At 40.6% G+C, this 23,738-nt stretch overlaps 1 protein-coding gene across 4 annotated transcripts in view; it reads right to left on the reverse strand.

Annotated features, from left to right (window-relative positions):
• Positions 1–23,738, reverse strand: part of Stk3 (serine/threonine kinase 3) — a 213,693-nt gene that overhangs the window by 97,579 nt on the left and 92,376 nt on the right. For 3 of the 4 annotated variants that reach the window (XM_057792642.1, XM_057792645.1, XM_057792644.1), the window contains one exon: positions 6,836–6,973. The exons of the other annotated variant lie outside the window; for it this stretch is intronic. In XM_057792642.1, coding sequence (XP_057648625.1) covers positions 6,836–6,973 — 138 coding nt within the window. The remainder of the gene's footprint in view (positions 1–6,835; positions 6,974–23,738) is intronic. 4 annotated transcript variants of the gene reach the window in all.

Consider the following 23,738-nt stretch of genomic DNA (forward strand, 5'->3'; position numbering starts at 1 on the left):
GTTAACTGTATCCTGCACCAGCTGTTGACTGTCCCCTGCACCAGCTGTTGACTGTCCCCTGCACTAGCTGTTGACTGTATCCTACACCAGCTGTTGACTGTCCCCTGCACCAGCTGTTGACTGTCCCCTGCACTAGCTGTTGACTGTCCCCTGCACTAGCTGTTGACTGTATCCTATACCAGCTGTTGACTGTATCCTGCACCGGCTGTTGACTTCCCCTGCACCAGCTGCTGACTGTCCCCTGCACCAGCTGTTGACTGTATCCTGCACTAGCTGTTGACTGTATCCTACACTAGCTGTTGACTGTCCCCTGCACTAGCTGTTGACTGTCCGCTGCACCAGCTGTTGACTGTATCCTATACCAGCTGCTGACTGTATCCTGCACTGGCTATTGACTGTATCCTACACCGGCTGTTGACTGTATCCTGCACTGGCTGTTGACTGTATCCTGCACTGGCTGTTGACTGTATCCTGCACTGGCTGTTGACTGTATCCTACACCAGCTGTTGACTGTCCCCTGCACTAGCTGCTGACTGTACCCTGCACTAGCTGTTGAGCAAGCTCTAGATCTCACGTCCCTTTTTTTTTCAGCTGGTTGGGACTGCGTGACTATATTTCTGTGATTGTGAATATCCATGCTATGTACACTTCTTGGGCATAGCAACTATACAGTACTTAGCATGGACTTCTCTTTCTGCACCACAGGGTACCAGTGATGACTTTCAGCAACTACAAGAAAAGGGGGATTGTGGAAAGAAGATAAGGACCACCCAGGATGGAAGAAAGGGGGCAAAAAGAGAAAAAAGAAAAAGTTCATTGCCCTTTAGGAATTTACCACCTAAAGTTAGAAAGACAAATACATAATTTAAAATTAATTATGACATAGTAGTTACATTCATGATGGTTTAGCACAAGCTCCACATTAAAGAGATGCAGAAACAGAAGAACAAGCTGGGGATACAGCTCAATGGTCAATGGGAATCGTGGCAAACCCTGGATCCTGGGTTCAGTTTCCACAGCAACTATCTGCCCCACAAGACAAGATATTCACAGTATGAAGAATACAAAAAAGTTTTTTAAAAGCTGCAAAGACGAAGAAGCACGAGCAGAGCTTAGTGGGAAGATCTGTGTAGTCCAGTCAGCAGCACTGCTTCAGTGTTCTGTGAACTTGGATTCTGACAGGCAACGGGGAGAAAGTCATAAAGGGTGAAAAGCCTGGATTTTACCTGAAAACAGCTTTAATAAACAAATAACAGAATATCATATAAGGAAAATTTGATGCCATAATTTTGAAATGCAATTCTAATAGTAGCGAGATACAGGTAAGGATCATTGACAGCCTGGAGTATAAGATGCAGTTGCCAAACACAGAAGAAATAAATCTGATGTGAAATGAGAAAGATTGGGTGGCAGCAAAATATTAATCAAAGAAAAAGGATAGAATAGAAGGAAGATTTAAACAACAGGGATGGTCAAACATTTCAGATTCTGGAGCCCTTTGGATTTCAGATGCTTTGATTAGGAATGTTCAACTTAAAGGTCACATACATATCCAAATCGAAACAAAGAAATCTGAACAGTTCTGGTCCCTAGCATCTTAGATGAGGAACATTCAACCCATGTAAACAGAGCTGTAAAAACAGAATCAATAGAATTATAGCCTTCAAAAAAGATATAAAAATCTCAGCCTGGACTACACTTGGTTATCATCTCTGGGAAAGTGAGGCAACACTTGAAGCCGTAGTTATATCTCGCTTCCAAAGTACATCTTAACTTTGTCATTTACCGTACATTCACAATAGTGTTCTGCTCAGAGCTAAATGTGCAGAACCTCAAGCATCTCCACCTGTCCAGTTCCACTTGTATTCCTGCTTTCTACGTAACTGTTTCACATGCAACTGTAACCAACAAAAGGAACTGGCAGGCCAGGAATGGAGGTGCACCTGTAATCCCTGTAACCACAGTGGAATCGTGAGTTCAAGGATAGCCTGAGTGTTACACAGAAAGTCACCATGTCCACACACAAACATACATACACATACACACAGACACACACACACACACTTGTAAATACAACCTGCTAGTTCACTGAGTATTGTTCAGATACGTATATCTGTTTAATGCTGATCACTCAGGACTAGATAAACTATTGAGTTCCTCCCTGGAGAGGAGTGCCTGTGCCTACTAATCCGGGGTGAGGAGCTATGCGATCCCCTCCACTTTGATACACCACAGGCACCAATGATCACTCTCTGCAAAGCCTCTGCCCCTGTAAAAAGTGTTGTCTAAAGCCACACAGCCAGAAAACAGATAATCTAGTTCACAGCCTTTCTACTAGGAGCACACATCACAGAGAACACGATGGCAAGACCTCCACTGGCAAAATGGTGAGGAATTTAGACTTTTGTCCCCTCAATTGTCCAGGTTTTCTAAGACGATACCAGCAAAGACCAACTGCTAACATGGAGATTCATCCCCACAAAGGACTCTGTCCTCAACTGGAAAGTGTCAGTAAAGACCATGTGAATCCTGGGCTTAGATCTTTACCAGATGCTAATAAGCATCACCACTCTCTCCCTGTTGGAGCAGGGTTACGATGAAAGGCCTGAACCGTCACGCTATGGTGAGGCCAGCGTCAGTGTAGGCCACTGGAGCAATCAGAGCACGACCTCATCTTCAGCAAAGACTAACAAGCACTTCCAGCAATGTCAAAGGAGACCAAGGAAGGAGTAAGATGGTACCCTCTACCCCTGAAATAGAGAATGAGGAGGCTTGCTGTAACATTGTACTTAAATGAGGACCCAGGTGGATGTCTGTAGGAAAATGCCAGCTAACATTTATGAAATGCTGAATTTGATCCCAAGAACTGAGAATAATAATAATAATAATAATAATAATAATAATAACAATAATAAAAAGCAGCACTGGTGGCAGAGACCTCTAATTCCAGTTCTTTGGGAAACAGATGCAGGAGGATCACAAGTTCAAGGCTATCTGAGCTACACAGTAAATTCAGGTCCAAATAAACAACTCAGTGAGCAACTAACAAGAAACAAAAGGGCGGGAAGCATAGCTCGGTGCTAGAGTGTTTGTCTAGCCACCTTCAGTCTCTACCATGAAGTTAGGCAGACGTTAGACAGACAGACAGACAGACAGACAGACAGACAGACAGATTAGATTACTGACAGACAGAAGCTAACTAGCTACCTAGTTAGATGGGGGACAAATCTAGAGTCCAACAGCGTGATTGTGGTGATTTGAAAGAAAATGGCCCGAAAAGGGAGTGGCACTACTAGGAGGTGTGGCCTTCCTTGTTGGAGGAGGTGTGTCACTGTGGGGGCGGGCTTTGTAGTTTCTTTTGCTAGCTGAATAACTAGATCAATAGGTTGGTGAGCAAAATCAAGACAGAAAAGAATCCATGGTCTCAAAAGTGAAAGAAGGAATGATGGGGATACAGTAAAGAGGGGGTGATGGGAATTACAGTAAAGAGGGGGTGATGGATACAGTAAAGAGGGGTGATGGATACAGTAGAGAGGTGGTGATGGGGATACAGTAAAGAGGGGGTGATGGATACAGTAAAGAGGGGTGATGGATACAGTAGAGAGGTGGTGATGGGGATACAGTAAAGAGGGGGTGATGGATACAGTAAAGAGGAGGTGATGGATACAGTAAAGAGGGGGTGATGGGGATACAGTAAAGAGGGGGTGATGGGGATACAGTAAAGAGGGGGTGATGGATACAGTAAAGAGGGGGTGATGGGGATACAGTAAAGAGGGGGTGATGGGGATACAGTAAAGAGGGGGTGATGGGGATACAGTAAAGAGGGGGTGATGGATACAGTAAAGAGGGGGTGATGGGGATACAGTAAAGAGGGGGTGATGGGGATACAGTAAAGAGGGGGTGATGGGGATACAGTAAAGAGGGGGTGATGGGGATACAGTAAAGAGGGGGTGATGGATACAGTAAAGAGGGGTGATGGATACAGTAAAGAGGGGGTGATGGATACAGTAAAGAGGGGGTGATGGGGATACAGTAAAGAGGGGGTGATGGATACAGCAAAGAGGGGGTGATGAGTACAGTAAAGAGGGGGTGATGGATACAGTAAAAAGGGGGTGATGGAGATACAGTAAAGAGGGGGTGATGGGGATACAGTAAAGAAGGGGTGATGGATACAGTAAAGAGGGGTGATGGGGATACAGTAAAGAGGGGTGATGGGGATACAGTAAAGAGGGAGGTGACAACCTCTGGGCTGGGGGTTTGTCAGACTGATACAGGATCTGATGCTGTGTCAAGAAATAAAAAACAAGGTGAGGCTGAAAGCATATTTGAAAAAGTTTTCATAATTTGGGAGAGGGGCTTAAAGTAACATGTTCTAGAAGCTACACCAACCCCAACCCAAAAACTACTGGACAGCAAGCAGTAAACTATCAAAATGAAATCCCTCCTAAGAAACTGGAGCCCAGAGAGGGGCCTGTGGCCTCCCCCAACAGAAACATGTGGGGTCCCTAACTACGTATTCTCACGTGATGTGAGGAAATGAACTGCCAACCCATAATATTACTAAGAGAATTACCACACAAACTTCTAAAAGTGTGGTTAAAATACTTCTGTAAAAAAGGGAAATGGTGGAAGGAACCTTGGGTATCAGGAAAACTAACAACGGGAGAACAAAAACAGGGCCAGTCAGTAAATTTTCCTTCTTGTGTGTTTCCTCAATTATGTTTTACATTTAAAGCAAATATTATAGAACTGATGTGGCTCTCCACTACAAAGAGGACATATTTGAGGTGATTACAGCATAATGGGGGCCACACAGGAAGGGAAAGGTGCTCCTCCGTCTCTCTGGAACTGGCAAAAGCGAGTCACAGACACCATGCTCCAGCCCCTCAGTTAATCTGCCATTCCTGGAGAAAGGCAGAAGGAATAAAGCGTGAGCTTGGGCCTGGCAATGCAGCTTTAGTGGGTAAACCTCGAGTTTAAACCAGGAGCCTACATAGTACAAGAGAGCCAGCCCCCACAAGTTGTATCTGACCTCCACATGTGTGCTGTGGCTTGCATGTATGACCACCCCAGACTCAATAAATAAACCTAATTAAAATATTTTTAAAAGAATAGGGCTAGAACAAATGGAATCTATCTAGAATAATCACGGGCTTACTATGGTATCTTCAGTGAGTCATTTAATTCAACTGGGCTATAATACCCTTCGCCACAAAAATAAGGAATTATACTGACATAGTTTAAGTGTTTCCATCCTTCTTAACTTAAAAACAAAGCTTTTTCTTTTTTTACCCTAGAAGGGAAAGCTAGAAATAAATAAGTTTATCTTAAAAGAAAAGACATCAGTGCCCAGATACATTGTTTTACTTTTTCTGCTCTCTTTTCAGACCTTTCCTTCTTATTGTCTCTTTTGTGTTGAATCATTCACATGTTCATTGAGACAATGATACCAAGAAGCTCTTGATTCGCTTAACATTTTCGTGGAAAGTTAATACTCTTTCAAAATAAATGCTTTGATCAACTGCTTTTTCAATTTTTATCATGGAAAAGTAAACCTCACATAAAATTTACTGTTTCTCAATTTTTTAGTTTAAAAATATTTTATTATGTTTTTATTTAGTGTGTTGTACGAGTTGGTCTTCTCTTTCCACCATGTGGTCTCAGGGCCCTCTTCCTTTCATTTTTAAACTACACTTGTCTGTTGGGAGAGGGAGCAGTACATGGATGGTAGCAGCAGCACAGGGAGGAAGGAGAAGAAACTGGGTGATCTGTTTAAGTGTCTTAATGCTGACAGCATCTCACTGACCCAAACTTGTCATCTTAATCGTTAACTAATTAAATTTTAAAATAATACTTGAACATAACTCAAAACTCAAATAAATCTGCATCCCATTCCTGCCTCTTACCCTTGCAATGACCTGCCCAAGAGACACTGAATAACTAGTTTTCTTTAAGGCACTGTTGTGTGTGTGTGCACGCACGCACACACGTGCTTTTTTTTAACTCCTCTTAATGAACCATATTCATATATGATTTTATACATGGTTAATGTTTCATAATAAACTGTTAAAAATGAAATTGCTGGAACAAAAAATATACAGATTTTTAAAAATAGACACAGAAATACTGATTTTGATGAAGAGTAAGCCCTGTATGATTTTCCTAAGCACTACAGAGATTCACAAGCCTTTAGTTGGGTTATTTTATGTTTAGTAGTAGCTTAGGGACTGCTGTTTGAATTCTTTTATCATTTAACAGTAAGAAGCATCTGAAAATTATCACATTTGTTCATGAGAGAAACACTGTGAGGAACACTTATCAGTTGAGAGTTCTGAGGCAATTCTGTTGAGGGAAAAAAGTTCTAAAAACTTATTAATTACAAGTATTAAGTTATTTTTTTTGTTTTAAATTTCCTAAGATTTTTAAAAAGCCTCTTGGTGTTCTGGATACAAAGTTTATTTATAGTAGGGATACTAAAACTTCACTTAGGTAAACTTGTAGCTAGCACTTATAACATGAAATCTTTTCAAGGCATTCAGGGACCTTGGATTGACATATATTACATATATTAGAGAGGAACAAAAAGTCCAGGGAGAAAGGCTGAGTCATGGAAAACCCTGGGAAATAAAACCTATAGAGATAAGAACTCAAGAGAGGAGAGAATGGGAACAGTAAGAAAATGAACTGGGAACAGATGGGAGACAAAGAGAAATGCAGAAGAGCTGAACACATGCGTCCCAATTCAGGTTTCAGATCTTCGAAGGCAGTCACGAGACTGCAGCCCTGGCTGTCAGCACCCGGAAGCCACCAGAAGTCCCTCCGTATCGGCACTGACCTGTAACAGCTGTGTTGCGGTGGCTCTCTGCTCAGGACTCTTCACTAAGCACTTTTTAACAAAATCGGTGAAGTCATCAGACCAAAGTTCAGGCTTCCTGAATGTTGGTGGCGGGTTTGTGGGAATCATAAAAATAGCCTAATGGAGATGAAACATGCAAAGGACACGGTAAGCACACAGGAGGACAACCAGAGAAGCAGCTTTCTATCTTGTCAGAGTCTAAATCTAAAAAATAAGTACAAGTACAGAAATCCCCACAAGATTGCAATCGGGAGCCAAGTCCATCTGCCGCTAATGCAATCATTTCCCACCAGACCCTTCTACCTGAACCACAGCTCACTGAGCACATAATTTATTTTATTTGTGATTTTTGAATCTATCTCCAAAGAAGGTGCATTTATAGTCCTTTTACCAAAGATATTCCTATCAAAGATATGTCTCCAAACCTTGCTACTGTGTGCCAGACTTACTTCCTATTTCAGTTCTAAAGGGCCAGCAGTAATCTAATCTGCATCTCTTACCAAATTACTTCAGCATAAATAAAATTACTATGACTTGAATACTGGATTGAATACTAAATGAAAAGGGTTTAAAATATAACACTTCAATTTATCAGAAATAGGCTAAGTGCTAAATATTTAATATCTATGATAATGTATTCAAATAGTTCAAAATTAAAAAGCTATAAAAAGTCTCCTTCTCTCAGTCTCTTAACTATTGCTTCCAAGTTCCATGCTAGAAAACAAAACCAAGGAAACAAAAGTAAAATACACACAATAAATAATAACTTTTATTCCTACATGCTATAAAAACATAAAAGGCAAATTGCAGTAACAAAAATTTTGTAAAATAAAATGAATTAGAGCAGGTAAAAATTACTCATACTTAATATGTAAATTTATATAATTAAATTATAAATAAATTTATATAATTATACAATTAACACAATAGATGAGATTTTAACAACCATAAATATGTACATACAGCATACAATCCTGGGCCTCTTACACAGAGAGACACAAACAGGCAGCACCCTAAAATTCTCACTTTCTAGGACTGGGAAGTCTTTCCCTTTAAGAATGCATCCCCACACCTTTCCCTCTGTGTAGATTGGTCTCTCCCATCAGATGCAACTTTTATGTATATTAAGCTATTTATGCTTTATGCATAAAAAGACAGAGGTAATAATGCTATAAATTATAACTTTTAGAAACTAAGGATTTTATTAAAAGAGAATTAAAAATATTTATGGCAAAACTTCTGTCCACACATGAAGAAAAGATAGCAGCTATAGAGTTACACGATCACATGTTCTACAGTGTCAGTTTTAATGTATTCCTTGCACAAGACAGAGCTTCTACTGTGCACTGAATTTTTATTAATTGGCAAAAAGGCATATATAAATGTTTTGAAATCATTCATACTAAAAGATATACAACAGGATATTTAGTTCAATCCTTTAATTTTACAGAATTATAACCTAAATTTAGAGATGCATTAAAATGAAATTTCAGATTTACAAACAAGGCTGTCATTTAAAACATCAGAAAAGCACCATGATGTTTTTAAGTTTCAACGAGCAAATATGATTATTAAATCTTAAAAAAAATACTAAGAAGATATAAGACATGACAAATGGTGATGCTACTGTCAGCAAACAGACCTGCCAAGTCTTTCCTCCAATTTCTCAGTGGAGAAGAAAGCACAGAAAGGCTTAGGACTTCATAAGGCAGCGGCTGGCAGAAAAGATTGCTTAGACTCACTACAGTCACAACTGTGACCATTAACAATCTGAAGCCCATTCAACCAAACATGAGAGAAAGAATACTGACACCAAGTCTTCTCAGCAAGCAGCATCAGGGAGACTGGTTATGCATATGTGAAAGAAACGAAGTTCACGCTACAATGAAATTCAAAATTATCAAGGACTTAGCCCCGAGAGCTAAAACCATAAAACTGTAAGAAGGAGACATATGAGGAAAGGGCCATGGCAATGACTTCTTGTATGGAACAAAAGTTCAGGCAATAAAAGAAAAAATAAGGAAGGTGAACTTCCTAGAAACTTAAGGCTAACTTAAGGCTTCCGCATCAAGGACACAATCACAAGAGCAAAAAGGCAACCCAGAGTAGAGAAGGACACAGAAGAAATGAAAGCTAGAAGGCATCAGAGATCCTACAGCTCAATCCTCAAAAATATAAACAACTCAACTTAAAAATAGGTAAAGCACCAAATAAACATTGTTGCAAAGAAGAAACAAAAATGCTAATAAGCACACAGAAGACATTAGTCACTAATCATTAGGAAAAGCCAAATCCAACCACCAAGATGCAGTTCTTCCAGCTCAAGGGAAGCTGCTGGAGAGAGGCGTGGGGAAGGAGAGCGGGCAGGTTCAATAGAACCGTGTCCTTGGAAAATCCCCAGCACCCACATGGAGGCTCCCAGCTGATGGAGACTCTAGTCCTGGGACCTCCATGGCGCCAGACGTGTACATGATGCACAGACATACAGGCAGGCAAAATGTTCATAAAGATAAAATAAATTAAATCAACCTAAAAATAAAAAGGCCTATCCTTTAACGGATATGAACATTCTTACGTATTATATCCCATTACACCTGGGATTATCCCTCAAAAACAGAATAGCCAATATTAATATTGCAAAGCCAAACAAGCACACAAAATCAAATACTTATAAGGTCGTTTTCTATTTAGTTAGCTGACGCTGTGGCTCAGAATTTATAAACTGACAGGTCACTGGCCACTCAATAGCACTGGGCTTCTACCTAGAAGGTAAGAATCTCTCAGCATTAGGCTGATTTAAACCAGGGCCTTTACATCTTTTCTTTGCAAGGCTTTTTCACTTGGTCACTCAATCATCTACTTTACCTAATGGTCCCTTTAAGTATGTGACTTTGTAAGATTTGATGTTACAAATTCTAAAATACTATCTGGAACCCATAGAACTCACAACTTGGAGAGAAAAATTAATAAACATACGAAACAAACACATGACATTCTGACTCTCAATAACTGGATTCATCTCTGGTGACTCCATAATTATATTAGACTCTAGTGAATCTTCGAGATTGGACAAAATAAACAGCAGCTTCAGAAAGGACACCAAATCACCTGTCCATGTTCCTCTAACCATGGAAAATGGTAAATCTGAACCTCTTCTTGCAGAATGGTTCAAAGGCCTAAGCCCACAGAGCTGACCTCAGCCTCCAACTGCAGGTAGATACTAGATTGTCTAGATAAACGTCCCTCCGTGCTGTTCTGTTACAAATTAGATAACAGCCCAGTGATTTATGTCCTTGAAGCCAATGCTCTCCTTTGAACTTTGAGCCAATAAGCTGCACCCTTATCGTCAGATAATCTTAACATTTAAGGCTCACCTGGCAGTAGCTATTAGAAACCCAAGGATAAAAAGCTTAACTCTAACTCTTATTTACCCAGTATACCATAAAGGGAATATAAATGTCACATCATACTCACAAATAAGCACTAAGTAAGCATGAACACTGAGCATACAGTTCAAATAAATAAGTCTCTCAAAATGTCTCCAAGAAAACCACTATATCTTTCGTTTCTGTCTTTAACATTTTAGAAAACCAATAGCAGGCTAGTAGATTTTCTCAGTCTTTACTGGGTTCAAGCAACCTTGAGGATCCTCTTAAGGGTCTCTAGGGTTTGTATAAGTTGATGAGTCATAAGCCCTTGCTATAGAAAGTGTTGATAATCGGTGGCCAGCCTTAGACATCCCTGCCACCAACCAAATAGCAGACACACATTAGAGCCATATAATTTATCTTATCTCTAACACCATTTGATTGAAGAATGTTAGTACAATAAATTATATGATTATCCTGTGCTTGTTTCTACACAATATATTACTTAACTACATTCTGAACCTATCATTAAGGGGTATTTTTTGCTTTGTTTTTAATTTCCCTGATCACAAGTATTCTCAAGAAGAAAAAAAATAAATGTGCTTCAAAAGATCTAATTATCTTCTACCCCAGTAGAGCTCAGGCTTGTAGAAAAGGCTTCACTGAGAAGCTGTCCCTCCTGGACTTATAATCTCAGCATAAGGCGTCAACGCCATGTTTGAGCGAAGGCAGCTCATCTGTGGATGTACAGGAGCAGTCAGGCTAACATAGACTCGTAGATACAAGAGCACAAGTCAGCTTCCCAGCAAATGAGGGGAGGGGGAACTACAAGGAACAGCAGAGCTATGTGCAAGAGTAAACAAAGCACACGGGTAACGAACAAACAATAAATGAAGCTAAAACTGGACCTTGGAGGGAAACACAGGTCTCCTAGCTGCAACATCAGTGTTTTCTTTTCATACAAGTGAGACGGTTGGAGCTAGATCTTTGTGTACAAAAGATGTTAACAGTCTAGGTATAAAGTTCTAGCCATGCAAACATTACTGTGCTAGTTTGAAAGAAAATGCAAATGCAAGTGTGGAACGGGAAGAAGCAAACCTCACTCCCGCTTGGCAGCTCCTATGGTGCACGCTGAATAAAGCATTGGGAACCCACAACTGTTCCAGCTCGAGTTAGAGGAACTCCCACAGTCACTCACCAGGGCAGCAAACACCCGTCTGCAGGCCTGGAATGTAGCCTAGAGAAAAGGGTGCAGTGGAACTCTGGCTACTTGTGGACAGAGGCTACCAACTTATCATCGAGAACACTCTGCTGGACAGTCCCACAGTTACGTGGAAAAGCAGGTTCTCTAGTCTCAAAAGGAATCTTAGGGAAAATTTTACTATTGTCTAAGAGAAAACCACAAGGGAAGATAAAATGAAAATCCAAATATCCAGGAAGACAGAGATAGAAAGAAAGTTATACCTTTCTGTTGGGTACAGAGGTCAGAGAACAAGAAGAAAGCCAGGAATGTGGAGGAAAGCAAGCTCACCCTTGTCACTGGATCTGGAAGAGGAAGAGAGAAGAAAGGGGGACGGAAAAGCCGTGTTTGGTACCTGCCCAGGGAGGGCTTCAGAGGACACCTGATTTGGGCTCTTCTGTGCCAAGACAGCAACACTCCAGGGTAGTGACAGAGACAGAACTGGTTTATTTTAAAGAGGGAAAGAACTACACAGACTCCGAGCGGGCTAGCGCTGAGAGCAGACAAAGCTCCAGAACCATCGAGGGGCACCTGTCCTTTCTTAGACATTTTCACTGGCCAAGCACTTCTCCCCATGTTTGGCTTGGGGCTGTTCCTCAGATGAAGCTCAAGTGAAGAAAGACTTCTAGTCCTTTTCCACAAACTAACCACTCTCATATGTTACCATTAGTCCTATAGCCTCTAGTATCTACTCTGAAGTCACGCTACTTTAGGTCTAATTTCTAAATTATAGAAAACACCGGAAACGCAGGACAACCTGGAGGCAAACGCCTTTACTTTAAGGCAAATCCAAGTCATGTGCAAACAAGACAGATGGAAAGATTCATCACCTATCACACGATGTGACCAGAAGATCAGAGAAACAAATGGGTCCTCGTCATTAAAGCCTCTGCATCACCTGGAAAGTTTCTAGGACAAGATCAAAACTATAAAGTACTACAGACAGACCAGAAAGTGGAAGGAATCATAATGTCTGCTTTCATTTCACCAACGCAGTGGTTCCAGAGTGAAGCTGAACCCACACCTACCATCAGGCTTCCCTTTCCCACCGCGGGTCACGGGGAAAACAATGCAGCCTGGGCACTGTGAGTCTCAGCCCCTCCTAGACTAATGGTTCCACTGCTCCCATCGCTCCCCAGTCTCCCGAGCAAGAGTTATCTCCTGTAAGCACCAGCCTAGTGCAGCCCTTGGGAAGTGAGCGGGTTCCACGATATCCAGGCTGAGGTCTTAGTATGAAGAGCATGATCCAGAAGGGAAAGGTACAGGCTCCCGCGGAAGGATGTAGAATGGTCACAGCAAAGTGACCGCATGGGCAAAGACTCCAGGAACCAGAATTATCACCTAGGAACAGAAGCTCCACTCTCAAAGTTATCATTTGGCATAAAATCGTTCTGTCGAATTAAAAAAAAAGTGTCACAACTTAACACCAAAGTACAGAGCCCAAGTATTATAGAAGGTATATTAGTTAATCAAGTTATCAAAACAGCAAATATGAAAACACTGGACCAATTGTAAGCAAGCTATCACTCAACCTCTGGCCAGATTTGGTAGAATTTAGGAGGGTGCTTTCAAAGGCCTGTGACCCCACACTGACCAATGAGCTGCACTGAAACTGAGTGTGTGAGGGTCAGCCAGCTCCTGGGACTGAATTAAATAAAACAGCAACTAGTCCTAGATATATGACCGCCATAAATAAATGAGACCTTGGTCCAAGAGCAGTATAACGCATATATAAAGTTTACCAAAACATTATCAATAGAAAGTCAATGTAAATTAGGATAAAAAACTAAAATTACTTAATAATGAAAATTATATGAAGAATGAAGTGGAACTTCTGAAGATGTAAAAGTGAGTAACAAAAAAAGATACATGTAGAAGTCTACAGACTAAAGGAACAGCAAACTGCAGGAATCCAGGCAAAGGCAGAAGAGGAAAACAGCCCGCCCCTCGGAACTCCTCAGTCTCACTTTAGGGACGCTTTGTACTATACCTTAGGAAAAATACAGAGAAAACAGTATTTTTTTTCTTAAATCATGTAGCAATATCTAACTCCGTATTCTTCTTTAAAACATCTCATGAACCACAAGCAACTATGCAATTCCAAAGCCTGGGTCATGAGTTCTCAACTTTGGCTACGAGTCAGAATCACCTAAGAAACTTTTTTTGTAGTCAGTGTTTTTCACAGTAAGAGTATGAAGCCACAGCGCCCACTCCAAACCCCTCTGTACTGAGCAAACTCGGGAAACATTCCAGTTTTACAGGCAGTATCCATAAGCAGAGGAAATTGAGAATTACAAAAGTTCACTATCTCAGCTGCAGGCTACCTGAACAGAAAACAGATACTTACATGCCTATGTTATACATACATTTGTATTTCACTGTATTTCAGTTTGACTTATAGGTCGCTAGGAAGCTGGAATGCACGGATGTCAAGCTCCATCCTACGCATTCCAGAGACTGAGAGGACAATCCACACTCCCACCTTTATGCAACTTTACAAAACAACAGCACAGGACCTCTGCCACAGTGACCAGAAGACCTTCAGCCTTCTATGCACATCGCACCATCCAGCGTTGTCATGGAGACCACAGGAGCTTGGACTAACACCTGAGCTGAGTGGCAACTATCTGCCCTTGTCCTACCGGCTGAGAAGGTCAACAGAACCACCAAGACTTTTCCACTGTCACCAAGCAATGAAGTCTGTGTGGGGAGCAGGAATTGAGTCCACCAGCAGCAATGCAGAGCCACTCCTGCCACTGGGTGACGAGAAAAGCTGGGTAGGGATGGGAGTTCAAATTCTACTGGTTCCCAACTGGAGCAAAGCATACCTAGCATAGAGTGTGCATAAGACTCGGAGATCAAAAACATTTTTATGTCCAGTATTCAACTAACAATTAATTATCCTACCATAAACCAGGAAGACAACAGCGTAAGTGACGAGAAGTGAGCAGGGTTAGCAGAAGTGTGACAGCAGAAACAGGAGACCCTTCAAGTAAGGATGAGAAAACAAATCAGTTAAGGAGCCCACAAGACAGCTCAACAGATAAGGGCACTTGCTGCCAAGCCTGATATGAAATTTAAAGTAGAAAAGTAGATGAAAACCCTGAGGAAAGAGTTATTTCAAAGAGCAAAACAACTGCTAAAATTCTACCAAAACTGAAGTGGAAAAAAAATCAAAATGGGTTGTAAAGTTTATGCATAAAATAGTTATTTTAAGTGCCAGTAAAGTGCTACTGTGTTTCTATCATTGATACCCATGCGTTCGTGGCTAAGGACAGAGAACGGCCATGGATTTTAGCATGCGTACTTGCATCCTCTACGTTCTGTGTGCATGTCTTCACGCATGTGCAGATCTGTGGAATTCTGGATGAAGGACAGTCCCACTGTTTCCTTTCCACTGTATGTCTTTGCTTCTTGTCTTTTGTCCTGACCAGAATTTCCTACCTTGTACTGAATAAAATGGTGGCCACAGACCTCATTCTTGATCCTTGACAGTGGGGGAGGCAGGATTTCCTTTACGTTTTCACGCCCACCCTTTAACTTCCCTTTTTTGTCTCCAGCCCCATCTCTTCCAGCCTCTGAACACCAGCTCAGTGCTGGCTACCCTTCCAGAAAGGCCAAGCTCCATCTTTGTCTCCTTTACACCCGTGCATCCCTGTGCAGCACATCTCCCTTCCCACTGCGGAGTCCAGCCCAGTTCAGTGACAGAGAGGCAGACCACATCACGCCGTCCCACAAAGGGATGGATAACAGCTATTTTCACTGTAGCTCCAAATGCATCATTGGCAAGTGTTCAGGGAAGACGGAAGGGGATAATGTGAGGGGCATTATCTTATTTCATAGCTGTGAGGGAAAAAAGAGCTCTTATGGTATGTGTGCAACACACCTCAGAAACTCACAGAGGCTCAGAACATAAACTAATTTAAGAGCATTATTCCTGAATGAGCCTGCACAGTTTGTTCAGGCAGGGGGCTAAGGAAGAAATGGGGCAGCTTGAGGAAGTTGTCTCCTATAAGCCTGAAAACCCTGGCTCTGATCCATGAGCCTGCCAGAGGTGCTTCTAATAGATATTAGTTAACTTCCTGTTAGAATGACACACGCCTTTAATCCCAGTACTCAGATGGCAGAGGCCAGGGGATCTCTGAGTTTGAGGTCAGCCTGGTCTACCAGAATGAGCTCTAGAACAGCCAGGGCTACAAACAGAAACTTTATCTTAAAAATTAAAGATAATAATAATAATAAATAAAAATAAAAAAGGAAGTGGAGAAAGACAACCTGTGCTAAAACACTTTCAGGGTGGGTATCTTTCTTAGAAAGGATCACGGCACAGCACACCCTTCACAATGTGCCCCCACCATCTCCTGCCTGAAACACTGAAGAATCAACACCTCCATTGCTTATATTCCCTGCTTGCACCCTTGTACAGCTACTAACCCTACTCAATAACAAGAGTAACTTTTAAATCAAACATCAAAACACAACATTCCTCTGTGTAAGACCCTCCGATGGCTTCACGCTCCAGTGCTCTGGTCCTCTGCTACCCAGCTTCCTCACCTCCCACTCCTCTTGCATCTTACCCAGATACAGTCATCTGAGCCTCCTTGCTGTCCCTTATACCAAATACTGCATTTAGTTTCTTCTAAAGGAAACATTCGCTCAAAGATCTGCATGGTTCAGTTATTTTCCTCCTTTATCTGTACTAACCCTAACAGCCAACTTATCAAATAACCTTTCTCAACCCTCCTGAGTGGACACATCATAAACACAGTTGTCATTATGTGTGCCTCTTACACTATCGATACCTGATATCATTCTTAAATACGCATATACAACATATCCTCTCTCCTGTCATATAAGCACCTTTTAAAAGACTGAACTCTTGTTTCACTCATTGTTACGTCTCAGTCCCTAAAACGCTGTGAGAACAGCACTCAACAAATGAGATAGGTTTGGGAACTGTTTGCCGAGCATGCAGTGCTCTGAGTTGGCTACCTAGTACTGGAAAGACGAATGAATAAACACATGATCGGTTACCATGCCTACATCTTAACCTTTGTGATGGCACCTATAATAAAAGATAATCTGTAAAACCTCACAAAGAGATGAAACTGGATAGCTAAATAAAACATGTATGATATACACACACAACATATATATACAGCAAACAACACACACACACACAATTTTAGCTGGCTTTCTTAGGAAGACAGGAGACTTGTCAGTAAATGATTAACTTCGGGAAGAACAAAGTATAGATGACACTGGCAAACAAGTAAACTCACCTTGAAAGACTAGTAAGTACCAACAAATATGTAAAAGACGCTAGACTAAAACCACATAATTAAGCACAGGGAACAAGACTGTCTTGCCAGGATTTGCTATCATTGGCAAACATCCATATTAACTCAGCTTCCCCAACTCCAAATACAAATGGAATAGTGAGTTTGGCAACTCACTGGAGAGAAAGACTGTATTACAATCTGGGTTCATATTAAAGTTACCTCATTCTTCTCAACTTAGATTTGACCTAGAGGAAAATTTTTAACAGATTCTCTTGGACAAGTGCCATAGTAAAGTTCAAAATTAGCATTTCAGATGCTAACCTAAAGAATTTCCATTTTGTTTCTCAAAGCTGAACTACACCAAAAATAAAATATGATGAACTATGAGTATAAAATGGATAAAAGAACCATTTTTTTTTTCAGAGAAAAAAAGAAAATTGTAACGCGAGTCCCTTTCTTTTGATTTCATTCATTCAGGGCTGAACAGGGCGGCACTCAAGCTGCTAATGTTAATGATGAAGCAGATAATGCTCCTCTTTCCTTCAAGTTTCATCATATATAAACGTGTGCGTGTGTGCGTGCATGTGTGTGTGCGTGCATGTGTGCATGCCACGGCTGGCTTCAGACTATGCTGTGCAGCTAAACTAGCCTTGAACTCTAGTCCTCCAGCCTCCACTTCCCCCATGCTGGGGCTACAGGTGTGCACTACCACATTTACTGACCTACACCACTGTTGCAAATGTCTTTCCCTGCAGAGGTATGAATAACTGAGTGTCTGCTCCTTATAGGTCAGCCACCATAAACTTCAGTAGGATGCATCAAAGTCCAACTTGGGAAGCCAATGAGTTTATTGTGCTTACTTACAGAGCATGCAAGGGGTTATGCACAGAAGCATGACTATCAGAAATTCTTACCGCACAGGGTATGTCCACTTCCGTCGCAGCTGAACAGGTGGAGACCCGCCCCCTTCTTACCGTTTACTGTCCACAGCCACTCTAGGGTCTTCCAGTACCCTGTGCAGCTGGGGCAGAACAGATAGAGGCTGAGAGGCACAGGAAGGAGTGAACAGAATCTCAGGCAGTGTCCAGTGGCCCACCCACCCCCTCCTCCTAAGAAGGAGCGCCAACAGTCACCAGGCCAGGTCCCAGGGGTCTCTTACATGAAGCTGCAGCTGCTCTGATGAAAACAATGGTTGCTATGCTCAGGTAGCAGTCAAAAAATGACACAGACATGTCTGCCTTCCAAGTTATAAAAAGTACAAAAACACTCAATACTCCAAACTTTATATGAATGTATTTACTTATTTAGTACCTGTCTATCACAAAGCACTGCACTATACCTTTCCACAATAAAAACACACACTAAGTGCTGTACCTGTTGTTGCCAATAAATTTATAATTAGATACAGAAGTCACTCAAATACAATAAAATGTCTGAGCTTGGGATTTACAGGGTGGTAAGAAAGCTCAAAATGTTTTCAGTGGGAACTGCTTCAAAGAGAGAGGGAAGAAAATGAAGGTAACACTGAGAAGAGAGGGCAAAGATAAAACCTTAAAACAAAACATGGCTAAAAGAAAGAAGGGGGCACCTAAACAAAAGGGATTCACAGCCAAAGGCCTTTGTAATACCCCTAAAAATTTGACTATTAAACTAGTCACAAATTTTAAATATTGGATTTTAATGGGGGGGGGGGGTCAAGGGAATAAGATGATCTGTGTTTTGATTCAGGATGATCAGTCTGGCAGCGGCATGAAGGTGACTTCGGGGAAGGAATGGGATGAAAGACCAGTGCATCAGTTAGGAGACGGATGCAGAAATACACAGGGAAAATATGAAGGCTGAAGTCTAGAAACAGAGAAATCTTAAGGAAGTAATACAGATAGTAATGGTTACGTAATGGAAATCTGAAGCACCTCCGGCTGTGGAGGCTGGGCAGGAAGGCAATGTCAACAGGACACAGCAACTAATAAAAGTGGAAGATTAGAAGAAAGGTAATTTCTAGATTTGGTTGTATGAGAGACAATACAAAACAAATGAGAGAAAATACAAAGATTAAAACAAATGTACAAATATTAGACTCAATAGTAGAGAAAAGATGATTATCTAAACACATAATTAAAAATTAGTCTACATCTCAAGACTGATAGCTACAGGGGACTAGGGGGAATCAAGAAATGGAAATATCAAAGAAGTCAAAAGAGGTACGAATAATAAAGAGATATTCTGTGACCAACTTTTGGTAGAAAAAGCAGAGTCTCCTCAGTGAGAAGTAAGAGGCACCTGAGTCTGTGAGGTCCATGAAAAAGGAAAGGACAAAGACAGCGGGAAGGGGTAGCACTCCGCCAACACACAGAGGAAGAAAGAGCACACTGAAGTAAGGCCCCCAAATAAGCACTGATCTGAAAGCTCTAATGATGAACATTCTTTAGGACATTTCTAAATTGTTTTCAATGTACATTTAGATACATATATAGACACAGCAATTACTGTCTAGATTAGATAGCATGATTTATACGGCAGGCAGTGTACTAAATACCCTGAGGAATCATTTTTTTTCATTTCCCACCAGAATTCTATGAGGAATTATTTCTCTATTTTTATATTAATTATCTCCTACATACTCTGCAAATACAGGACAGAGTTGGAAACTGACCCCAGATAGCCTAGCTCCAAAACCATCAGGTTACTGTGCCTTCTACACAGCTATACAGAGAACCGTACAGAATATTGGAGTTTGCTGATTAGAAACTTAGTAAACTATGCTTAATATATATTTAAATAACAGATAATTAACAGTAACACTATTAAAGCATGAGCAAGCATGTTTTCTCGACAGTAAATAGACATACACAGAAGAACAGCTCTTAAATTTTTAAAATGCAACAGAATTTTCCTATTACACTGCAGACTGCCAAATTCACCCTGAGATTTCAGGTCAAGAGGCCAGAGATGAGCTTCATGAACTCACATTCTGGCAAGTTCCCAGAGGCTGCTGGAAAGCACATTTTTAGAATAACAGCCATTGAACTGAGATTAATATAAAAACCCTGGTATGTGGTATACAATCAGAAAGAATTGTCCACAATTGCTACCAATAATGCAATAACAGCTAGAGCCTCTGTCGTGATTTCCATACATTATTAAATGCCGCGTCAGTTCCCATGCAGAGAGGGCAGACACAGCGCTGTGTGACACCTGCTGACCAAGCAGCCTGCCTGTCGGCTCACAGTCCTTCACCTGCTCACCAGGCAGCTTTTCAGGGTGTGGAGCTGCACCCCAGCCTTTCTCCACAATTTCTGAAGCACAAATGTCCTACCGGCTTATAGAGCCTTTGTCTAGGCCATTATCTAATTACTTATCTCTCAACATGCTCTTAGAATATTACCTATTTTTAGATATTCTCAATATAAAATCATATACCTCCAATAAATCTATACATTTCCTATGGTTCCAAAAAACTTTTAAAATAATAAAGGAAAAAATCTGCATGTGTGGGGCATTCTCCTGAAGAACTTTACGTACACTATCTTATTTAACTTAGTAACTCTTCATGACAGACTGTATTAACTCTCATTTTATCGTGTAAGAAAACAGAATCACGGCCGGGCGGTGGTGGTGCACGCCTTTAATCCCAGCACTTGGGAGGCAGAGGCAGGCGGATCTCTGTGAGTTCGAGACCAGCCTGGTCTACAGAGCTAGTTCCAGGACAGGCTCCAAAACCACAGAGAAACCCTGTCTCGAAGAACCAAAAAAAAAAAAAAAAAAAAAAAAAAAACAGAATCACATACATAGAAGTTACCTTTGTTTAAGTGATACAACAAGTAAATTAAACATCCAGGCAGCCAGGTGGTGGTGGCGCACACTTTTAATCCCAGCACTGGAGAGTTAGAGGCAGGGGGAATTTCAGTGAGTTCGAGGTCAGTCTGGAATACAAAGCAAATTGCAAGATAGTCAAGACTGTTATGCCCAGCTAGGCTTCTACCACTGCAAACATTATACAAACGTTCATTGGATTACTCAGTACTTAAACAGTATTAGATCATAGATCTTTAAGTACTAATTTAAATCAATTTCATTCCTTTTGATATTTCTAGTTAATATTTGAGTGTGTTTCATGGCAGACCCTGCCTTAGACACCAAGGATGATGGTGTTTTAGAAAATTAGGACTGGGACAAGTCAATACATGTTCTCTAAAGACACGCAATCTAGTAGGAGCGGGAAATACCTAAAGAGATGGGGTGCTACAGAGAGGGTTCAGCCAGCACAGTACTTGCATCACAAGCATGAAGACGGAAGTTCAGAATCCACCTAGAAAGACTGGCATGAGGAAGTATTCCTGCAGCTCCAGTAATGGTGAGATGACTGGTGTAGAGAGGCCGACAGCTGGGATGTACCAGAAAGCCAGCCTAATAAATCAAGAAGTGGAAGGAGCCTTAAGGCCGACATTCGAGGTTGCCCCTGACTACCACAGATATACCCATATATTCTCATTCCCTGCCTCCCTCCTTCTCCCCCACCCTCCTTTCTGCCTTCTTCCCTTCTCCCTCCCTCCTACCTTCGCCCCTTTTCCCTCCCTCGATACACACAACAAATGAGAGAAATATTTCAATACATATTGAAAGAAAAAAACAAGCTAAATTAAGGATCAAAGTAATATTTAACTGGCTAACAGTTTTTGTACTTTACCCTGCAGTGATATAAAATAAGGGTATAAATCACAGACACTATGGCTCTATTATAGCATGATACCTTCAAAGTAAAACTTAATAATTAAATCAAGGTCATATAATTAAAAATTTAAAATACATATTCTGATTTCTCTTCAGATCATATAAATCTTTTTTATTATTGTTGCTTTCATTTTTGAGATTATATCATTTCCCCTTTCCACTTCTTCCCTGTAAACACCCCCCAAACAGCCTCCTTACTCTTTCAAATTCATAGCCTTTTTTCATTAATTGTTGTGACATGTATATCTTTATATACATATATATTCCTAAAACTAACCTGCTCAGCCTAGAAAAACATTAATTGTATATACTTTTTTCAGGGATGACCATTCAGTTAAGTCTTTCTTTTTTTAAAAAAAAATACATTATTTAAAATCAGATTTGAGTTCTTTAGATCTGCTAACCCTTGGCAAATGGAGTTATTTTCTCTATGAAACAGAGTGTAATATAGAATACCAAAAACTAACAAAATGGCCTTATAAAATACGCTTCAATGTTACTCAGGGTAAAGAAAATGCTACGCCAAATTCCCAATAGTACTTTTCTGTTTTAGAAAATATTAACTATGATTAAGAGGAAATAAATTTACAACTTAATGCAATGCATCTGAAGAATTAAGGGGAAAAAACCTCTTATAAGAGTTTCAAAAAGAAAAACAATCTTTCTTATAGGGGACAAGCACCCAAAGGTCCAAATACTGATCTAACAAAAAACCATAAAGGTAAAATCAAGTATGAACCAGGTCTGGACCCTGCAGCTTCAGTTTCTATTTATCAAACAGGGAAATCTCTCCAACTTTCTCCTTTCCTGTGTAAGACCAAAACTATGCGATCTTCTGTTTGTGTTACAATTATACTAATTCAGTGCAGGTCACTTGCTTTTTACTAAGTCCAGATGACATTCAGTAAACTAAACATGAGCCAATTAGTGGGGAGGGGGAAGAAAGAGAAAGAGACAGAGAGAGAGAAGGGGGGGACAGAGAGAAAAAGAAAAAGGAAAACGAAAGGGAGAAAAGGAAGAAGGCATAAAGAAGTGTTTTGATGGCTGTTGGGTGGCTCACAGGGAGGCCGAGGGCACTTGTTTGCCTAACACCAACATTAAGCGCTAGGATTTTTTGTTTCTCTCAAACTTACCACATTTGGAAATTCCAGCTTAAATGCACTTTCTCCTGAATGTGAGAACCATGCTCCTGTGTGTAAGACTGGTTAGTCCCTCCCAATGCAATTGGTTTTCGTTTGTATTTGTTGAGCTACTGAGTCAGATCATGCACATTCTTTGAGAAAGGATCATGGGTCTCCTGAAGTCAGTAGCTTCTTATCAGACATATACCTAAGCAAATGATACCAGTGATTTGGCTGACACAAACACACACACATACAGATGACACAGGGCTATAAAGTTTCAACATTAGAGCCTCCAATTACCGGAATGTCCATGTAACAAGGCACATGATAAATGGGGCAACAGAAAAGAATATTCACAATTGGAGGAATCTTTTAATACTTTATCAGAAGTGGTCACTTAAAATTTCTTATTTACCATGTAAAAATTGGTTTATTATTATTTTTAAATTATGCTCACTAATATTCTTGTTGGACAAGAAATAAAACTTATAGTATATATTAAAATGAATATAAAACCACAAATTAAAGTCAGTGCATTTGTATAAAAGAATCTATATTAATTCCCAATTAATTGTGGAATTGTTGGTATTTTAAATTGAAAACTATTTGCTCACCAGTGAGTAAAAAATCTGAACTCTCTAAAGGTTTTAATTAGTTTGATATGTTAAGTTAGTGTTTTTAAGCTTCTCTCAATCTATCAGAAGACTATCATGTTCCTGCATTACACTCACAAATGCAAGGTTACAGTAATGGAAATGGAAAGTATTTACTCTGAAAACCCTGCTGCGTGACTGCTAAATCACTTACACACTGATGCTCTATATGGAGCCAGGGAGGTCCTATTCACTTTCAGCTACTGCAATTGCTCAGGAGACGCAACCAATCACACCACCCCTAACGCACAAGGACAACAGCAGGCGCTGACCACCAGTGACTATGGAAAGAATGTCAGGGAAGGACACCAAGGACAGTCACTGTCTCTTTGGAAGTAGCTGCCGCTTCTACTCTATGGTGTTCAGTAATGTTAATCTAACTGTGGAAATTATTTTAATGTAGACATTAAAAATGTAAAATAAAATAAGGAAATAACAAGGCCTTGAAAATAACTTGGACTGGGCAGATCTCTGCAGAGGGCTG

This window comes from Chionomys nivalis, chromosome 17 (assembly GCF_950005125.1).
Source record: "Chionomys nivalis chromosome 17, mChiNiv1.1, whole genome shotgun sequence".
NCBI classification, from domain to species: Eukaryota; Metazoa; Chordata; class Mammalia; order Rodentia; family Cricetidae; genus Chionomys; species Chionomys nivalis.